Here is a 22,131-nt window from a genome sequence, read left to right on the forward strand (position 1 = left end):
CATCCATGGAAGACTGCAATCATTATCATTATTTCCCAGAACCTACTGTAGTTCAAAATGATTTTTGACTGGCTTCTTCTAACTGTTTCTCCTAGGCACTATCAGAATAACTCCCAAGGACTCTCGTTGGGTTGGAGCTTGGTGGCTTGGTTTCCTTGTGTCTGGACTATTTTCCATTACTTCTTCCATACCATTTTTTTTCTTGCCCCAAAATCCAAATAAACCACAAAAAGAAAGAAAAGTTTCACTATCTTCGCATGTGCTGAAAACAAATGATGAAAGAAATCAAACAGCTAATTTGACCAACCGAGGAAAAAAAGTTACAAAAAATGTGACTGGTAAGTATTTAACATTAATTGTCAACTTAGAATTGTTAATCTCAATGAAAGGGAGAAGTGAGTAAAAATAAATAAATAAATAAAGCATACTCAAATCATCTACAGTTAGCTTTCTTCTCCACTAAATTTAGCTGAATTATCTTTTCTAAAACTCCTATTAAAATTAACAAATATGTCTTGAGCACATAAAAAGGGGAAGAGGATTAGGTTTCTGCTGTTTAGAAGACAGAAACCAATCGAAGCTATTAACATCTGTTCCTTATAAGCCAAAGAGTACATATTCATTTTAATATAATATAATATAAACTGTGAGGGTTAAAAGGATAATAATATTTCATTCATTTATGTATTTAACAAATGATACCAGCCATCATACTATTCCCTGGTAATAGAACATTGCCTTTATTTTTTGAGAACCTAGTGGATGATATTGAGAAGTATATAGATCACTGTAATAAAGTATCTTAAGTACTATGGTAGGTCATATTTATTCTCAGGTGTAGAGATGAAATAAGGAGAAGGAAGTCAGGAGAGGAGTCTGTCTAGGTAATTAGAGTAAGATTATTTTTCTTGGTAATTAAAATTATATGTATCTTATTAAATTAAATGTATATTTGAATTAAAAATGTATATATACATATACAATCTTACTTAAGTATTCAAAAATGAAGTGAAAAGCAACATCAGTAATTAAGATATTTAGAGTCAATAATGTGAATTAGGATTCTTTACCACTTGATAGTCGTAACTGTTTAGAATATAAGCCATATGGGCTAATGGAGAACCATTGAGAAGCAGTAATCAAGAGAATGATCTGGCAGCTGTCAGAGCAAGATATTTGAAATGGTAAGGTATTGACAGCAGTTTTTGGTTTTAGTTAGCAGCTTTAGGGAAAAATGGTGAAGTAGTAAAACCTGAAGCAGTGCAACCAACACCTAAACCCTTGGCACTTTTACAGGTTTTCATTGAAGTAAACTTACAACCTTTCCAAAGTAACCCATATTCTTTCTCTCATCAGTTCTTTCACTTACCTTTGTTGTTGTTGTTATTTTCTCCTCTCCACCACACTAACCCAAGAGCAATGGGATGCTGGAGCCTTGTATATTCACTCATTAGAGTGGATTCCTCAATTTCAGCTGCGTAGGTAGCTTTAAATTGTCCGTGGTAGGAGAATTTACCATCATGTGTTGCCATGGAAATGGAAAAATATTACAAATCGGGTTTGTTTCCCAATGAATCTGTTGTTAAATGTTTACCAGCACATCATTAATGAGTTTTATAGTTTAACATGCCTACTAAAAATAGCATATCAAGGATTTTTTATTTTGTCTATGCTATGTTTCTACTTTATCTAATCCAATCCATAACAATTAATGATTTTGTTGTTGTTGTTGTTTCTACTTTTTTTTTTTTTTTTTGAGACAGAGTCTCACTCTGTCACCCAGGCTGGAGTGCAGTGGCATGATCTTGGGCTCACTGCAACCTCTGGCTCCTAGGTTCAAGCAATTCTCCTGCCTCAGCCTATAGAGTAGCTGAGACTACAGAAGCACGCCGCCATGTCCAGCGAATTTTTTGTATTTTAGTAAAGTTGGGGTTTCACCATGTTGCCCAGGCTGGTCTGGAACTCCTGAGCTGAGGCAATCCACCCACCTTGGCCTCCCAAAGTGCTGGGATTACAGGCGTGAGCCACCGCGTCTGGCCAATTAATGGATTTTCTAAACCAATAAGGACCAGGGTTGACTGTGAGCCCAAAAAGAATAAAGAAGATAATAAGGTGCAAATAAAGGGGCAACTGTAAACATTGTCTATATTATGAGCTTTTTTTTCTTTAAAGGTAGTGACATGAATAGTAAAGCGAATTTTAATTAAGTGACCATTAGGAATGGTTAAAATACTAAGTACCTATAGTCAGAAAAACAAATTAGATTTATTCTATACATTCTTGAGTAGAACTAAGACTAATTGATCAGAAAGCAAAGAAAATTCCAGTTCGTTACAAAGACAACATGTAAACAATGAGAACTTTTCAAAAGTTCAGCAAGTTCCTCTGAGGTAGAGTAATGTCACTTGAGTTGTTTATTGATCCATTTTTTGATGGATCAACATATAGTGAGTTATGATTGTATGGAAGTTCAGTTTATATGACATCCGAGTTCCTATTTACCTCAAAACTTTAACAATTGGTTAATCCACATGTTCCATTTATTTTGAGCAAAGGTCATGACTCTCTTAGAATGCCTCACAAATCAGTGGTGATTCTTCCTCACTGGGGAGACCTCAGGAGGGAAGTTTGGCGCTTTGTTTTAACAACTTTAAATATTTTTTATTCCTGCTATACATTTTCTTAACTCTTTTCTGTTCTGTGCCATTTCCCTGTCTTTCCTTATTATTACAATCAGAGGAAACAAAGTATTTGTTACCGTTTGAAAGTACTGTCCATATCTAATGAAAATCTTTAAAAGTCTATAGAGAGCAAGATCTTTCAAAGCCCATATCATCCATCTCTCAGTAACCATATCTCGGACTTTCTTGCTGTACTCTGAAACTTCCTGTTGTTCTAAATAGTTCCTTCCACTTTTATCTCATATTATGGCTGATTGAGTTGGCAATCACAGACCCAGATCACATAATTTCTGCCATGGACAGAAGTTAGAAGTTTGTTACCGCACCTACTTGTAGGCATAGGTTGTTGTACTATTACTGTCATAATGTCACTTGGGACCAACATCATTCTCCCCTGCCTCACCTTCTTGCATCTTACTATAAGGAATTTATAATACTGCCAGATTTACTGAGGCAGTATTTGATGGTACACAAGCTATATGCCAGGGAAAAAAGAGGTCTGAGCCCTCATACTAATGTTTTCTGTAAAATTTTTTAATGTTAGTGCTCTTATTTCTGTGTCTTAGATTATACTATCTTTAATTTAAATTTATATTTAACAATTACAGTTTTAATATAATTATGTTAAATGCTAATAAATAAGGGGCATCACATTTCCTTCCCTCCCTCCCTCCCTCCCTCCCTCCCTCCCTTCCTTCCTTCCTTCCTTCCTTCTTTCCTTCCTTCCTTCCTTCCTTCCTTTTGTGACAGGGTCTGTCCCTGTCTCCCAGGATGGACTGTAGTGGTATGAACATGGTTCACTGCAGCTTCAACCTCCCTATCTCACACGATCCTCCCACCTCAGCCCCCCAAGTAACTGGGACTACATGCATGCCCCACCATGCTCAGCTAATTTGTGTATTTTCTGTAGACAGGGGATTTCATCATGTTGCCTAGTCTGGTCTGTAACCCCTGGGCTCAAGCGATCTGCACGCCTCAGCCTCCCAAAGTGCTGGGATTACAGGCATGAACCACTGCACCTGGCGAACATCATATTTCTGATTCACTTTTTTTTTGTTTCTTGGACACTAAGCATATTGCCTGGTACCCAATTGAAAACCAAACATTTATTGAATAAATGAATAGGTGAATTAGTCTATATCTAATAGTATGGTAAAGTGCCAAAGATAACCAAATATTAAGTGAACAAAACAAGTTAAAAAATACCATTTATGTATCATCCTATTTGATGTTAAAATGAAGGAAAGAAAAAATAATAATATACATATGGAAAATACTGAAGGAATATATTAAAAACTTGACAGTAGGATTGCAGGGTACTATCTCTGTGTTATGTCTTTTGTAACTTTAAGTCTTATATAACTTATATTTACAAAATTCAGATATTAGTATATATTTTATTATTGAAATATCTTATTTTTATAACTCTATAGGTTTTTTCCAGTCTTTGAAAAGCCTCCTTACCAATCCCCTGTATGTTATATTCGTGCTTTTGACATTGTTACAAATAAGCAGCTTTATTGGTTCTTTTACTTACATCTTTAAATATATGGAGCAACAGTATGGTCAGTCTGCATCTCAGGCTAACTTTTTGTTGGGTAAGACATATTTTTTACCTGTTTGCTTGATAAATGAAACACTACTGAGTACATGTGTTCCAAGTCACATTTTATTATGAAGGTGATTTTATATTTTACTAAATATAATCTTATTATCTCTCAAACTTTACAAAATTTCTCCATCTTGTGATATCATCGTTGTTCTGCATTTGAGGTTGCATCTCATGTTAGGTGAATTTAATTCTATAGGTGAAATTCTAAAGAAAAAAATTGCTTGTGAATAAAACATTTAGATGTGGTATCTGCATAATTGGATCTTATACTACTTGGATCCTAAGACAAACCCTTTTATAATATAACCATTATAATCCTATAATTCATGGACTGAAATAAGGGAAATAAGGCCTCAGCTACTTACAAAACACATAATATTAATGTTTTTCAGAAGGAGAATCAATTTAAACACATTACAAAATATGCATGATTCAAAACAAACATCATATTTTAGAGAGGGTTTTTTTTTTTTTTTTTTTTTTTTACTACAATACCTATTTTCAAAGTCATATTGAGACCTTCTCCTTAAGGAAAGTTTATCTTATATCACTTCTCCCACAACTCCAGTGTTGTAGAAATCTTGTAGAAATTTGATAAATATTTGATGAGTTAAACAATGTATCAAATGGTAGGTATCTAGGTCATATGTACATAGGAAAGCAATAATTAGAAAATCTATATACTGAAGCATTGGAACAGGCTTCTGGATGATCTCCCTGTTGAACTGACAGGCTTAAACTGAAAGATTAAGTTTTGACTCGCAATAACCTGGCTTGAATTTTTTGTTAGAGGAATCTTCACCTGTAATAACACTTACAGGACCGTGAAATGGAAAAGTTGTAAGAGGGATCAATCATTTTTAATCCTATATGTAGACATTTTTATCTATCAGGGTATATATGTGTTTTATGAATAATAAAGAGATTAGTTCAAGAATTTAATTCTAAAGCCTTAGGCAAAATTGGAGTGAGTTATTGAGGATTGAAACTCTGTTTTGAGAGATGTAAAGGATTTTAGGTGGTAGGATAGAAATCTCAGAGGAAGAAAGATTTTGTTGTTGTTGATTGCCAAAAAGAAAGAAAGAAAAAGAAAGCCCCTCATAGAAATAACCGTTTTAGACACATAAATATTCTTAGCCATTGCCTTTTGCTCGTGAGGAAACCAAGCTCTCATAATTGGCCAAAATAAATTATTTTTGTCTCTCATATGGTATACTTGTCCCTTACCTCCACCCTAGTGTGCCACCCTTCTCTTTTTTATTTTTTTGGAGATGGAGTCTCGCTCTGTCGCCCGGGCTGGAATGCAGTGGCGGGATCGCAGCTCACTGCAAACTCCGCCTTCCGGGTTCACCACCCTTAAAGAAATAAGAAAGGGTGAATTTGGTTGATATACACTGTATTCTATAAATAAAGACATATCAGAAAAACCAGATTCATATAATTATAGCCTTTTTCTCTTCTTTTATTTCTAGGAGTCATAACCATTCCTACGATTGCAACTGGAATGTTTTTAGGAGGATATATCATAAAAAAATTCAAATTGTCTTTAGTTGGAATTGCCAAATTTTCACTTCTTACTTCGATAATATCCTTCTTGTTTCAACTTATTTATTTCCCTCTAATCTGTGAAAGCAAATCAGTTGCCGGCCTAACCTTGACCTATGATGGGTTTGTATATATTGCTGTATAAATTGTGTGATATGTTAACCATTGAATTAAAAGATTATGTGCAAGTAAAATAGGGTAGAAAACAATTGTAATTAAACTTTATTTTAATTGAGAGAAATTTCAATTTTCAAATTCTTAAAATGTCCATTTCCTAAGACGATAAAAATTTGTTTTATTCCTTAAGGAAAAGCTACATAGGTTGAAATAATAACACCTATAATTTATGGGTATTTAAAATGAGTGGTGGACACTTTTACCCCAGTTTTATAGATGTAAAAGTAAGATTGAGAGAAATGCACACATTATATGGCTAGCAATGTTAAGATTAAGACACAAATTTGAGATATTAGAGGTATCAGATGTCATTAAATAAAATTATTCATAATGTATTTTCTAAATTAACAATCTACTTATTTTTCTTAATTTAAATTATATACTCATTTGAAGATATTTCATAAATCCTCAATAATTATCATATCTTTACAAAACAAATAACTTGAAATCTTTAAGCTTAAACATTATACAAATAACATATTTTATAATTTTAGTCAAAATATAAAATTATATCTTGTAATTTATAACTATATTATAAAGTAAATCAGTATGAACAATATTATAGTTTTATTCAAAAAATATACAGAGATTTTTTATCCTTTTTCAACTGATTCTATTATTTTTCATTTTTTATTCCTCAGAGGTTCAGCTTTAACCACATCGAATTCTTTTTTTATGTAGTTAAAATACAGATTGCAAAATTCCACAATGTTAACTAACATGCATAGATTCAGAGAATTTTAAAGTGAGCTGAGAGGAACGTCAATCTAATGCCATTATCTCCCTGAAGAGAAAGTGAATCTCAGAAAAATGAAGTTACTTATCTAATGTAAAGTTTATTTGATAGAATGATAAAGACCTCTTGTCTAAGTCTTATCTAACCTCTTTTATTTCTTTTTTAAGTTTTACTTTTTCTAGGTCATAAGTCATGTCTTGGTAAAGAAGGAGAGTTAAAAGTCAATAAGCATTACAAAAATTGCCATTTAGATGTCAGCAAATCAGATTTCTCTGATTAAAGGAAAACCCCTTCTCTTATTTCTCTTCTTTTCCCCTTCTCTTCCTCCTCCTCTATTTCCCCTCTCCTTATCCCCTTGTCTCTCTCTTCTCCTCCTTCTCTACTTCCTCTTTCTCTTTTTTTGATATATTTCTATCATATGTTTTCAGAAATAATTCAGTGGCATCTCATATAGATGTACCACTTTCTTATTGCAACTCAGAGTGCAATTGTGATGAAAGTCAATGGGAACCAATCTGTGGGAACAATGGAATAACTTACCTGTCACCTTGTCTAGCAGGATGCAAATCCTTAAGTGGTATTAAAAAGTCTACAGTGAGTATTAGTTTTTGCTTTTTCTCCTCTCCTTAATCAAAATCACAGATTTAATAATTACTTATCAAATCTTCCTATAACTAAGGTCTCCAATAAAAAGATTAAAGAAAAAGATTCCAGTATTATCTGTCCTCATGATAGCTGTGAAGTATAAACAAAGCTTCATATAAAACTCTGCTTAGGACACAATCAGACTTCTCTGTTGCTTGATTTCTAATTAGAGATTACCCACTTTTTTTCTTGAGATTTTAAGAATATGACCTGTTAGAATTTGAATGCATTTAGGGTATCTAAGAAGTCTCTCATTTGACTAAAGCACATGATTTTTATTAATTTGGAATTACTTTACCCTTCAGAAGTTAGGGGAAAGTTCAGAATTAGCCAGTTGTCAGCACTACCCGCTTTATGATGGCAACAATCTGTTTGCATTTTAATATATACATCCTGATAAGTTTAGCTAGGGACTCACTGTGGCCTTGGACTTTCTAAGAAATTAGTCAAGGCTTCATGTTCACTCGAATTCCCTATTCTTGATTTACTATTTTGATGTTCCCAAAGCTGGCACTTCTTTAACTCGGTATAATTTAGTATCCTGCTCGCTGATTGCCAACATATCCGTTGGAAATTCCATTTCTTTCTTAACTCAAAGGTTTTTTTTTTTTTTTTATGTGACACATGGATTTTTCCCAATATCCTGGGTAACTCCCAATGATTGGAAATTAGGTATGCTCTTCCCCATACCTACAATCAATTCAAAATCTCACAAAGTTGCATAACTGTTTTTCAGGCCCTTTCCCTATTACCAACATTAGCAATATAGTCAGCTGTGATTATGACTCCCTACCACATTCTTCTATGCTTCAATTCTAAACATTTTCTATCTTTCCCTTGCCCAATGTCCTACCAATGTATTATTAAACGGCATGGAGAAATTTGAAGAATAGAGCATCCTAGTTTCCTTGAAGATAGGCTACAACTTTAATAAACTTGCACATACGTGGCCCAAAGACTATACTTAAAAGCTCACATCTCATATTCATCAGCTCTAGTACCTTTCAGTAAGGGTGCCCCATTTAATCCCTGGTCCCATGTTGTCCAGTAATGGAGATCTGAAAGATACATGATGTTAGTATAGTATCCTAAAGAGAGCTCTGTCTACATGGAGACATCATCTTAATACTGGCAATGGCTATACCATGGGGGGGGCTACTGCAAAGTTCCTTTACTAAATCCTCAGTAAAATTGTTAAAATAATGCTCTCTGTATCAAAGTTTGGTTTCACTGGCCAATGTGCTTGCTCCATAAAAGATTCCTCCATATTATTCTTATTGAAAAAAAAAAAGGAAAAAAGGAATCTTTCTTGAACCATACAAGTATGGATTTAAATTCTTTCTTACTTTCTCTCTTTTTTTTTTTTTTTTTTTTGAGATGGAGTCTTGCCCTGTCATCCAGGCTGGAGTGCAATGGCACAGTCTCAGCTTACTGCAGCCTCCACCTCCTGGGTTCAAGTGATTCTCCTGCCTCAGCCTCCCAAGTAGCTGGGATTACAGGTGTGCACCACCACACCTGGCTAATTTTTTTGTATCTTTAGTAGAGACGGGCTTTCACCATGTTGACCAGACTGGTCTCTAACTCCTGACCTCATGATCTGCCTGCCTCGGCCTCCCAAAGTGCTGGGATTACAGGTGTGAGTGACTGCACCCGGTCAATTCTTTTACAAGTTCTCCTTCAGTAAATAGTCTTTAGCAGTAGTAGTTTCAAGATGAACTCAAATCTCTAGTGTAGAATCAGAGCAGAACTTATTAAAGCCACCTAACAACATATACTGCCTACCTGATGAAATCTCTAAAATCACTTGTTCCTAATATTACTCTTCTATACTCTAACCATTAGCCAGGACATTCTTTTGTGTTAAATCTTTCTAGTAATAATATAATATATTTTTTTACCTGTCATTATGGTCTTGAATGTTGCTTTTGCCTTCTTAAGTAGAATTCTGGCACCCCTGCCTGGCTCTATTTCCCCTGCACTCTGTCCCATTTTCATGAGTGGCTAGATTTTGTCCCTTTTCAAATTGCTATATTTTCTGGATTCTTTGGTAGTTCTTTCCCAGAGTAAGTCACTAATACTTAGAACCGGTCAAAGAGAGTAAGAATGTGTATTTTAGAAAGTAAATATGGGTGGAAGAGAAATATTTTAAATAATGTATATTAATGAAAAAATTATATACAGCATTTCATACACTAATTTCTTAACTTCCTAAATTCAGGAAGCTATTTTGCCTTTCAGTATTAAGCAAGTATATTTTTATAACATTTTTTAAACTGTAAATATTTTAGTTTGAGGCTTCCTTAAATATAATGAAATGTATTCATAGCCCTGTTGTATTTGGCAAATATATTTGGTAATATTTCAAAAACTATTTTTAGGTGTTTTATAACTGTAGTTGTGTGGAAGTAACTGGTCTCCAGAACAGAAATTACTCAGCGCACTTGGGTGAATGCCCAAGAGATGATGCTTGTACAAGGAAATTTTACATCTATGTTGCAATTCAAGTCATAAACTCTTTGTTCTCTGCAACAGGAGGTACCGTATGTATCTTGCTGATTGTGAAGTAAGTATGATGCTTTGAAACATTGTCACATATATATTAGACTAAAACACACCTAATGATAGGCATATTTGTACGGTATTTTGAGCTCAAATTCATATTTTGTCAATTTTTAATTCTTTGAAAATGCATTTTCTTAGAATTATTTTGATCTTTCAATGCCATCATTAATAATTTTTATTTCCAATACTTCCATTGTCAAATCCAGGCTCTATGCTTTCTTCTCTTAATAAAAATCTTAAGGCACACACTGATTGACAATTGCCTCGATAGTAGAAGAATCTTTGTGTGATTGTAAAAGAACTTTTAATTTTGAGTTGCGTTGCATCCTAATGAGCCAGTTAGAGTAAATCATCTGTTGATTTCATTGAAGAAAACATTTAGCAACCAGGTATAAATATAAACTTCAATTTGTAATGAAATTCTAATGCTTTCAGTTCACCCACAGCATGGCTGTTGACCTGGTATCTTACGATACCCTTGTAGACATAAGAAAAGTTTGTGTAAATAATTCATTCCTTTTTTCACTTATAAAACAGTTTTTTAGACAGGATATGACGAAGAATATTTCTTAGTAAGTAAAACCAGTAAGGTACCTGTTGTCTCACAGCTTAGAAAATGACAAGACTGATGTGAGACAAATAAGTATAAAAATAAAATCATAATTACACATTGCTCTTTGTCTTAATAAGGGAAAAGGCTTCCAATTAAAGGAATAAAAAGAGACATTAAATTTAGGATTAAAGTAAGGGGGTGTGACGGGAAAGATTCAGAGTACATCTCAAAAGAAGTGACATTATATCTAAGGAGGTAAAGAAAAAGCCAAATGAAGGGCTTTCAGGGAGAGGGTCTAGGTCTTGTTTCCTTAAGACAGGAAAGAGCTAGAATTTTTGAGGAATGAAAAGAAGCCAGTTTACTGGAACACACTGAGTGAGAGGGGTATGGCAGATGATGTTTGGAGAGTTAGCGGGGAAGCAGATAATGTGTGCCCTACTGGCCAGGATAAGCACTCAATCACCTAAAACTGGAAACATGTAAAGACATGCATGTAGATCTTAAAAATATACATGGTAAGTAGAGTGACCTGGGGTAACATTTAATTGTACTTTTAAAACCTACTAGTTGATCGTAAGTTCACGGCCAGTCAACAGCACGACATGGTAGGAAAAAAAAAAAAGTCGGCCGGGCGCGGTGACTCACGCCTGTAATCCCAGTACTTTGGGAGGCCGAGGCAGGTGGATCATCAGGTCAGGAGATCGAGACCATCCTGGCTAACACGGTGAAACCCCGTCTCTACTAAAAATGCAAAAAGTTAGCCGGGCGTGGTGGCCAGCGCCTGTAGTCCCAGCTACTCGGAAGGCTGAGGCAGGAGAATGGCGAGAACCCGGGAGGCGGAGCTTACAGTGAGCCGCGATCGCCGCCACTGCACTCCAGCCTGGGCTACAGAGCCAGACTGCGTCTCAAAAAAAAAAAAAAAAAAAAAGCAACCAACAATGTGTTTTAATTTTTGTTAACATGAATATAAACCTGTAAACCAAGTAAGTTTACAGTTGTTAAATTTTCACCCTGCCTGCAAATTTTATTAAATTCTGTACCATAAATATTCCACAAGTATAGTTTCATCTTAATTAAAATGTCTATTCAGAAGAAGCCTTCTATATTTCCAAATTACAAATTCATTAACTTATAAAAATTCACCTCAAAATTTCATACTAGTTTACATCTCAGCATGTTTGAGCTTCTTAATTGAAACCTTTTCATGAGAAAAGGAGAGTTTTAAAAACATTATTCCAACCTTGAATATAGTTATGTTTTATCCAATTAAAAAGTGATTAAATCAACATTACCACTTATCAAAGCATTTATTAATTTCTCACCAGCCTTTCATTTCCTTTGTATTTATTTATTTCTTTTTAAGAAAAATTTTCTAAAGTTGACTAGAGAATGAAAATATAAACTTCATTTTATCAATGATTTTCTAATGCTTACATCATAAGGCTATTGTTAAAACTAGACTAAGCAGGAGTGTAAACATTTAATCATCCAGTACATATTCATTACGTGTGTCAGCCACGGATCCATGCACTGAGGATGCAAATGTGAATGAAAATGATAAAACTTCATTAGCGTCCAGTGGGGATAGGGAATGGAGAGTGAATGTATACAGAAGAACTAATAAACAAATAAGCAAGTAAATATGTAAAACAGGGTAAATGTGAAGCACTAGAAAGAAAAATAAGAGTCAGAAGATAGAAAAAGTGGGGATAGGTAAGAGACACTAGTTCAGATATTGTGCATTGAAAGTTATATGACAAGAGACCTAAATGAAGACATGGAGAAGCTACAAGCCATGCTAAATGAGGACAGGAAAGGAACAAACTAGGCAAAGTAGAGGAAAGACAAAGGCCCTTGTGTGGAGCATACTTGATACATACAAGGATAGAAAAAAGCGTTTGAGGAAGAGAGAGGTATGAAGTACAATGACAGAGCTAGCATAGTCCAGATTATATTGTTCAGAGGAAAGGCTTTGGAGCTTATTCTAAGTATGTTCAGAAGCCCCAGAGGGTTTACGCATTAGTGTTACCTAATGCTTTGGCTTACCTAATGAGAAGATCACTCTGACTGTGCATGGCACGTGTTTTTGGAAGAGAGGAATGAAATCAGGGAAAGCAGAAGGCTATGATCATTCTTCATGATGAGGTATTATTGAGCATGGTTATGATAAAGAAAGTGGGAAGATATTTGTGCTTCATTCTTTGGTTTGTTTCATTTTCTAAGGCAAAGCCAATATGATTTGCTTGTTGATTGAATGTGGCATGTGAGAAAGAGAATTTAAGGACGATCCCAAGGTTCTGGCTTGAGCTCTGGAAAGATGGTGATACTATTGAACAAAAGGGGAAATACGAAGGAAGGGTAGTTTGGAGGAAGTGTAAAAGCAAGATTTCTTATATCCCTGTAAAACTGAGCTGCCTGTTAGGTATCTACCGACAATGAATATGTAGAATAAGCCATAGACACAAATCTTAGAGTTTGCAACATAAACAGATGCTATTTAAATCCAGTGGCATATTGAGATGTTCTAGGGACTGGGTACAGTTAGAAACTACATCCTAGGAACAGCAACAGGCACTCTAACTTTAGAGATTAATAACAGAAGGAGAAGACACTGAAGGAAACTGAGGAGGTCCCATGAGTTATGAGGAAAACTGGGAAAGGATCACGTCCTTGAAGCACAGTGAAGAATATATGAAGAAGTAATGAATAAAGAAACTATGTCAAGGCCTGCTGAGAGTTCATAGGAGTTAGGGACTAGAAAGTGACCATTGGATTTCATTATATGCTCATCAGTGTTAACCCTAAACAAAACTAGTGCATGAAGATGGGAGGTCAAACCAAAAGGTTGTTTTGGTTGTTTTAAATTTTTTCATTTTTCTGGATTTAGAGATACAAGTACAGTTGTGAAACATGGATTATATGAGGCAGTGGTAAAGTCTGGGGTTTAATGTTCCCATCACCTGAATAGTGTACTTTATATTCAGTAGGTAGTATTTCTTCCCTCCCACTCCCTTCCAACCTCCCACACTTTAGAGTCTCCAATGTCTGTTATTCCACTCTGTACATCCTTGTGTGCCCATTGTTTAGCTCCCACATCAAAGTAAGTACATGCTTTTTTTACTTTCTGTTTCTGATTCATTTCACTCAGGATAATGGCATCCATTTCTATCCACATTGCTATAAAAAGACATGATTTCATTTTTTTATTGCTCACTAGTATCCCATAGTATATACATGTATACCAATGTTTTAATCTAATTATCAGTGAATGGAAATTTAGTGATTAGTGATTCCATGACTTTGCTTTGTCACTAGTGTTGTGATAAGCATACAATGCAGGAAGTGTCTTTTTAATAAAATGATTTCTTTGTCTTTAGGTAGACACCCTGTGGTGGGATTGCTGGATTAAATGGTAGTTCAATTTTTAGGTCATCAGGAAATCTCTGTACTGTTTTCCATAGAGGTTGTACTAATTAACATTCCCACCAACAGTGTATAAGCATTCACTTTTCTTCTCATCTTGTATTAATAGCTATCCTGACGAGTATAAGATGATATCTCATTATGGTTTTAATTTTCATTTCTCTGATGATTAGTGATGTTGGGCATTTTTATGTATTTATTGGCCATTTGTATGTCTTCTTTTGAAAAATGTCTATTCATATCCTTTACCCACTTTTTAATGAGGTTTTTTTTTCTTTTTTTTTCATTGAGTTGTTTGAGTTCCTGGTAGATTCTGGATATTAACCCTTTTTCAGGTGCATTGTTTATAAATATTTTCTCCCATTCTGTGGGTTGTCTGTGTACTCTGTTGATTATTACTATTTTTTTACTGAACAAAAATTTTGTAGTTTAAGTAAGTTCCATTGGTATATTATTTTGTTGCATTTCCTTTTAAGGATGTAGTCATAAATTCTTTGCCTAGACCATTGTCCATAAAAGTTTTTCCTAGGTTTTCCCCTAGGATTTTTATAGTTTCAGGCCTTACAATTAAGTCTTTAAACCATCTTTTTTTTTTGAGATGGAGTCTGCTCTGTTGCCCAGGCTGGAGTGCAGTGATGCGATCTCGGCTCACTGCAAGCTCTGCCTCCTGGGTTCACACCATTCTCCTGCCTCAGCCTCCCGAGTAACTGGGACTACAGGTACCTGCCATCATGCCTGGCTAATTTTTTCCTTTAGTGGAGACGGGGTTTCACCATGTTATACAGGATGGTCTCGATCTCCTGACCTCATGATCCACCTGCCTCAGCCTCCCAAAGTGCTGGGATTTTTAATCCATCTTGAGTTAATTTTTATATATGATGAGAGATATGGGTTCAATTTTATGTCTGTATATATGGTTCTCCAATTTTCCCAGCACCATTTCTTCACTGTACATACATTTGTTACTTTGTCAAAAATCAGTATGTTGTAGATATGTGACTTTATTTCTGGCTTCTCTATTCTGTTCCATTGATCTATGTGTCTATTTTTATACTAATACCATTTTATTTTGGCTTATAGACTTGTAGTATAATTTGAAGTCAGGTAATGTGACAACTTCAGCTTTATTTTTTTGCTTAGGATGAATTTGCTAGTCAGACTCTTTTGATTCCATATGAATTTTAGGATTTACATAGGTAATTTAATAAAAATTGTGTTGAATCTGTAGATTGCTTTGGGCTGGATAGTCATTTTACACAATATTTATTATTCTAATTCATGAACATGAGATGTTTTGCTATTTTTTTATGCCATATATAGTTTTTCTCATCAGTGTTTTGTAGTTCTCCTCATAGAGACTTTTTTACCTATTATTTTAAATGTTTCACATTTTTTGTATCTATTGTCAATGGGATTCAGTTGTTGATTTGGTTTTGAGCTTGATCATTATTGGTGTATGGAAATGCTACTGATTTTTGTACATTGGTTTTGTATCCTGAAACTTTACTGAAGTAGTTTATCAAGTCTAAGAGACTTTCAGAGGAGTTTTAGGGTTTTCTAGGTGTAAGATTATATCATAAGTGAAGAGGAATAATTCAAATTCTTCTTTTCCCGTTTGGAGACCTTTTATTCCTTTGTCTTGCCTTATTGCTCCTGATCGGATTTCCAATACTATGTTGAATGGGAGTGGTGAAAATGGGCATCCTCATCTTCGGTCCATTCCTAGAAGTAATGTTTACAATTTTCCCCCATTTGGTATGTTATTTGATTGTGGTTTGTCATATATGTGATTTTTATTATTTTAAAGTATTTTTCTTCTATGCCTAGTTTGGTAAGTGTTTTTATCATAAAGGGATGCTGGATTTTATCAATTTTTTTTCTGCATCAATTGATTTTATCATATGCTTTTTGAAAAAAGAAATTTCTGTTAATTTTGTAAATCACATTTTTTGATTCACCATCCTTGCATTTCAGGAAAAAGTCCAGTTTTCATTGTGTTGAACCTTTTGATGTGCTGCTGAATTTTATTTTCTAGAGTTTTTTTTTTTGGGGGGGGGAGATATTTGGATCTGTGTTCATCAGGGATATTGATGTGTGGTTTTCTCTTTTATTTGTCATGTACTTGCCTGCCTTTGGTATCAGCATGATGCTGACTTCATAGGATTAGTTGAAGAGGATTCCTTCCCCCTTGATTTTTTGAAATAGTTTTAGTAGAATTGGTATTATTTCTTCCTTTTTGGTCTGGCAGAATCTGGCAATAATTTTCTCTGGTCCTGCACTTTTTGTTGTTGTCATAAGGAGATTATTTTTATTATTACTAATTCAATTTAATTACTCATTATTGATCTGTTAAGGATTTCTATTTCTTCCTGGTTCAAACTTGTGAAGTTGTATGTTTCCAGGAATTGATCAGTTTCCTCTAGGTTTTCTGGTTTGTGTATGTAGAGCTGGCCATAGTAGTCTCTGATGGTATTTTATATTTCCGTGGTAATAGTTTTAATGACACCATTAATATTTCTGATTGTACTTATTTGAATCTTCTTTCTTTTTTTGGTTAATCTACTAGTAGTCTGTCTATCTTACTTATATTTTCAAATAACAACTTTTTATTTCACAGATCCTTTGCAGTTTTTTTGCCCAAATTTCTGTTAGATTTGTTCTTTAATATTTACTATATTCTGCTAGCTTGGGGTGCAGTTTATTCTTGTTTTACTAGTTCTGTGAGGCATGACATTAGATTGTTAATTTGATATCTTTCTATCTTTTTGTTGTAGGCATTTAATTCTAAAAACTTTCCTGTTGGCATTGACTTGTTGTATCTCAGAGGTTTTGGTATGTTGTGTCTTTATTTTCATTCACTTTAATTTCTTAATTTTGTTTGTTTTTTTGAGACAGAATCTCACTCTGTCACTCAGGATGGAGTGAAATGGTGTAATCTTGGCTCACTGCAACCTCTACCTCTTGGGTTCAAGCAATTCTCCTGCCTCAGTCTCTTTAGCAGCTGGGATTAAAGACATGTGCCACTACACCCAGCTAATTTTTTTCATTTGTAGTAGAGATGGAGTTTCACCATTTTAGCCAGGCTGGTCTGAAACTCTTGACCTTAAGTGAGCCACTACACCCAGCGTCATTTCAATTTTTTTTAAAAAAAATTCTGCCTTGCTTTCATCATTGACCAAATAATTGTTCAGGAACAGATTATTTAATTTTCATGTATTTCTATAGTGTTGAGAATTCTTCTAGGAACTAATTTCTATCTTTATTCCACTGTATATTCCACTGTATTCTGAAACGGAACTTGATATTATTTTGATTTTAAAAAAATCATTGAGTATTGCCTTTAGGCATGGTATATGGTCAATTTTTGAAAATGTTTCAAGTGTGCATAAGAAGAATGTATATTCTGAGGTGGCAGGGTAAAATGTTCTGTAAATGTTTGTCAGGTCCATTGGGTCTATTGTCCATTGTAAAAGTTTCTTTGTTGATTTTTGGCTGCCATTATCTGCCTAATGTTGTCAGTGGGTTATTGAAAGACCCCACTAATATTGTATTGCTATCTATTTTGTTTTCCTTAGGTCCAGTAGTGTTTGTTTTATGAATTGAGGTGCTCCAGTGTTGGGTGCATATGTTTCGAATTGTCATATCTTCTTAACTGATCCTTTATATAGTAACCTTCTTTGTCATTATTTATGGTTTTTGGTTTGATATTTGTTTTATCTAATCCAAGTATAACTACTTCTGCTCAGATTTGGTTTGTATTTTCATAGAATATCTTTTTGTACCCCTTTCCTTTGAGTCTGAAAAGGTCTTTACAAGTTACTTGAGTTAGGTGGGTTTCTTGTATTTAGCATATAGTTGAATTTTTAAAAATTCGTTCTGCTAGACTATATTTTTTAAGAGGAGTGTTCAGTCTATTTATATTTAAGGTCAGTATTAATTTTTGAGTGTTGTTTCTGTAATTTTGTGAATTATTTCTTAATTTGCTTTGCAGTCTCAATTAGGTAATTCTAAAATGAGATCAGTAAGGTTTATACTTTGTATGTTTCCATAATGATAAGTATTGCTCTTTCATTTCTATGTGTTAGAACTCCTTCAAGTCTTTCTTGTAGAGTCAGTCTGTTTGTGACAAATTCCCTTAGTGTTTGCTTATTTGGGAAGTACTGTTTTTCTTCTTGAATTATGAGTCTTAGTTGAGCAGCATACAAAATTTCTGGTTGTCATTTTTTTTTTTCTTTAAGAGACTGATAATAAGACCCTAATTTCTTTTGGCTTGTAAGATTCCTGATGAGAAGTCTGCTGTTAGTCTGATGGGATTCTCTTAACAGGTAATTAGCTAATTCTCTCTTGCCATGTTTAAGACTTTTAAATTTATGTTGACTTTTAGTAGTCTGATGACTGTATGTCTTGTGCAGGTTATTCTTGCAATGCATCTCCCAGGAATCACCTGAGCTTTTTATATTTGGATGTCTAGATCTGTAGTAAGTCAGGGAAGTTTTTCTGAGTTACTCTTTCAAACAAGTTTCCCACACTTTTACTTTTTCTTCTCCCTCTGGAACATCCATGATTCATAAATTTGGATGCATTACATAATCCCATATATCTTGAAGGCTCTGTCAGGTTTTTCAATTCATTTTTCTATGTATTCTTCCTACTGAGTTTATTTGAAAGACTTATCTTCTAGCTCTGAAATTATTAATTCTGCTTGGTCTGGCCTAGTCTTAAAACTTTCAAAGGTATTTTGCAGTCCCCTCAATACATTTTTTTATTTTCAGAAGTTGTGTCTACTTTTCTTAGTAAAATCTCTCTCTTCTTTTATACTCTATATTATTTTTCTCATTGATTTTTGATAATTTTTAACTTTCTTTTTGATCTCAAGCTTTACATAATCCCATATTACTTGAAGTTCTTATTTCATGAAGACTTCTTTAGAATCAATATTTTGGATTCTTTATCAGCATATCAGAGATTTTATTTAGGTTTGGATTCATTGCTCAAGAGTCACTGTGGTCCTTTGGACCTTTAACATTCTACCTTCTTTATACTTAAAGAATTCTTTCTCTGGTTCTTTCTAACTTAGATAAGCTATCTCTCCTTATTTTGAATTTATTTTGTTTGAATTCATTTTTTTCCATTTGAAAATGTGGCTATAATGTGTGTTGTGTAGGATCTAACAGGCTATATTGAAGAGGATCAAGAAAAAATTCTAGAAAGGGAAGTGCAACAGTCAGCATGGAAAGTTATTTTCAGGAGTAGTGTTATAAAAGAAGCCGACAAAAGGTGTGGTTGTTAGCAAAGTTGTGGAGTAAAACTTCTGTTTGTGTTCAATTCTAGACATAATAGCATGCTGACATACTGATGAGAATTATCAGTAGAGATGAAGGAAACTGACAATGCAGAAAAGAGGGAAAGCAATTACAGAGGAAGGTGAAAAGAGATTAACCAAGACACAGAGTTTTTCTTTGTACAAAAAGGGAAATTGTCTATGTGGGTAAAAGACAGGTAAATGTGTACCTGTAATGTTGAAGAATATTGAACTTTTTTTCTGCTGTTTCTACTTTCTTTGTTATAAAAAAGGAATGTAATCAGATGAGAAAGAGGAGGAAGAAAAGAAAGAGTCTTTAGATCAGAAAATGTGAACTAGTAATCTTGAAGATTAAAGAAACATACTGACAGGGAAAATGGACTAGTAGGCTATTGGACAATTGCCCTGGAGGCCTCCTGAAGGTCTGTGCTTATGAATTTAAAGTGAGCACAGTGAGATGTGTGAATTATTTCCTTCAGGGATGAAACTCTTTGTACATAGGTTCGGAGAAGGCAGAGGATTAGATGAAAGCATTTTTGCTTGTCTAGTACAGTAAAGGATGAGATGAACAAAAATGTACAGAATATATGCAGAAGATTGATTTATAACATGCTTATAAACATCATGATGAGAAAGGAAGTGAAGTGGTAAAACTAGAGATGGCCTGTGAAGAGATCAGGGGAGTTGTAGCCTAAAGAGCTAGGGCTAGAGCTTCTTGTAACAGGTACATGAAAGGGAGTTAATTGAAAACGTAGGAGGTGGTTATAAGGACTGGGATGGACAAAATGGAGAATTTTAAAAGTGGGTACTGATGAACTGACTGTGGGTGGAAGAAATAAGACTTTCCAGAAAAGAGACCAAGAAACTGAAAGGCTATATCATTGGGAGCATAATCTATATCATTCATATTTTCTAAAATAACTAGCAAAAAGGGCAGAAATAATTTTCACAAAAATTGCAGGGAGTCTAGAATGAAAATTGTCAAGAAATGATGAGAGTTGTGATGTGCCAGTCTATAGTTAACTTCAACAAGGAGGTTAGAGAATAGTATGGTAGGGTGGTGCACCTCTTCCTGGGACCTAGAGGTCTTTCAGAGGAAAGACTCAGATCTGGAAGTGGTAAAAATGCAAGATCAATAAGAACTTCTACATCTCAGGTCCATTGATATGGAGGTTGTGGAAGGAAAACAGTCCTACATGAGAGAGTTACATGGAGCGTCACTGGGAGTAAACCAGGCTTTGTTTAGAACAAGAAAGTGAAAAGGCTACAAAGAATGTAGGAACTAAATATTTTTCTGGTAACAAACAGGAGTTTCCCTGGGCAAAATGAAAGGGTTTGAGTAATGGAAAAAGAGTAAGTGAGTGAGTGGGATTAAGGGATATAGTAAACCATGTGGAATGAGAGTCTTGGTACCCAGAGAGGATCTCAAAATCTTGACATTCTGCTGGTGACAGGATGTGAGGCATGATGTAAGTTTATGACAAACAAAACATCAATTTAAATGGCCCAAAAGAAGGTAATGTTTTAGAACTTTTTTAAAAAAACTACATTTTAGTGGCTTAGCTAGAAAGGATTTGGCTCATACACACAATAAATTAGAGCTTTTCTTCAATCTTTTGCAAACAGGAAAACAAGCATTCCCTACCTGTGCTATCTATTGTTAGGGTTTCATTAGGTCTAACTGGAAATTACCTCAAGAAACAGCAGGTCGTGATGGTTGATTGTCATTAGAAAGAACAACAGAGGAACAATTTAAATGAAATCTCTTAAATTAAATAATTAAATGAAATACACACTTAACTTCTTAAGGTGCTTTTTGTGATAAATTCATCCTGAGAGAGATCCATCAAAATACAGAGCTGCTCAATATCATATGTAAAGCAGGAGTCACACTACAGTGATAAATAACTTACATGATAACCATGCACGAGTGTATGCATGCAAGTGAGGATATGAGTATGAGAATGCGGCAAGAAGTGTGAGTGTTCATTCATGTGAATGTAGGGGTGAGTGTGTGTGATTGTTATTGTATATGAATATTACTGTATCACACACATTCGTCATCTCCACTGAATTGTTGAAGATTTCAGGCCCACTCTTAGGAAAATATCCTCCCTATCTGTAAGTTCCCCAAGTCTCCTGCAGGCTAACCCTTTCCCTGGGTGAAAATACAGCTCAATAACAAATGTCAGTTTACCTTGTGTGTGTAGGATACAGTATAACTTCCGAAAATCAATTACAGTGAGAAATACATGTCAGGCAATTGTCAAAAAACTCAACCAGGGGTGAAGTGCAATCTCTCCCTTCCCCAAATCTCCTTTGAGAAATCTGATATTTGAGAGTAATAACTAAATAGATAAGTTAAACTCCCCTTTCTACTGATTTCCTCCTGACCATCTCTTTGTGAAATAAACTTCCTCCTAAGTAGCAGGCATGTATTCTGTATTTGTTTGTTTTTATGCTGCTGATAAAGACACACCCGAGACTAGGCAATTTATAAAAGAGAGAGGTTTCATTGGACTTACAGATCCACATGGCTGGGCAAGCCTCACAATCATGGTGGAAGGCAAGGAGGAGCAAGTCACATCTTACATGGGTGGCAGCAGGCAAAGGGAGCTTGTGCAGGAAAAGTCCGCCTTATAAAGCAATCAAATCTCATGAGACTTATTCACTATTATGAGAACAGCATGTGGAAGACCTGCCCCTATGATTCAATTATCTCCCACTGGGTCCCTCCAACAACATGTGGGAATTATGTGAGTAAATTCAAGATGAGATTTAGATGGGGACACAGAGTCAAACCATTTCATTCCACCCCTGTCCCCTCCGAATCTCATGTCCTCACATTTCAATACCAATCATTCTTTCCCAACAGTCCCCCAGAGTCTTAACTCA

At 34.7% G+C, this 22,131-nt stretch overlaps 1 protein-coding gene across 1 annotated transcript in view; it reads left to right on the plus strand.

Annotated features, from left to right (window-relative positions):
* LOC105520962 (solute carrier organic anion transporter family member 1B3) overlaps positions 1-22,131 on the plus strand; it is a 112,201-nt gene that overhangs the window by 68,480 nt on the left and 21,590 nt on the right. The window contains exons 9-13 of the mRNA XM_011954976.1: positions 96-338; positions 4,115-4,279; positions 5,766-5,961; positions 7,180-7,345; positions 9,775-9,959. Of these exons, the coding sequence (XP_011810366.1) occupies positions 96-338; positions 4,115-4,279; positions 5,766-5,961; positions 7,180-7,345; positions 9,775-9,959 (955 nt within the window). The remainder of the gene's footprint in view (positions 1-95; positions 339-4,114; positions 4,280-5,765; positions 5,962-7,179; positions 7,346-9,774; positions 9,960-22,131) is intronic.

Source organism: Colobus angolensis, unplaced genomic scaffold (assembly GCF_000951035.1).
Source record: "Colobus angolensis palliatus isolate OR3802 unplaced genomic scaffold, Cang.pa_1.0 Scaffold11, whole genome shotgun sequence".
NCBI lineage: Eukaryota > Metazoa > Chordata > Mammalia > Primates > Cercopithecidae > Colobus > Colobus angolensis.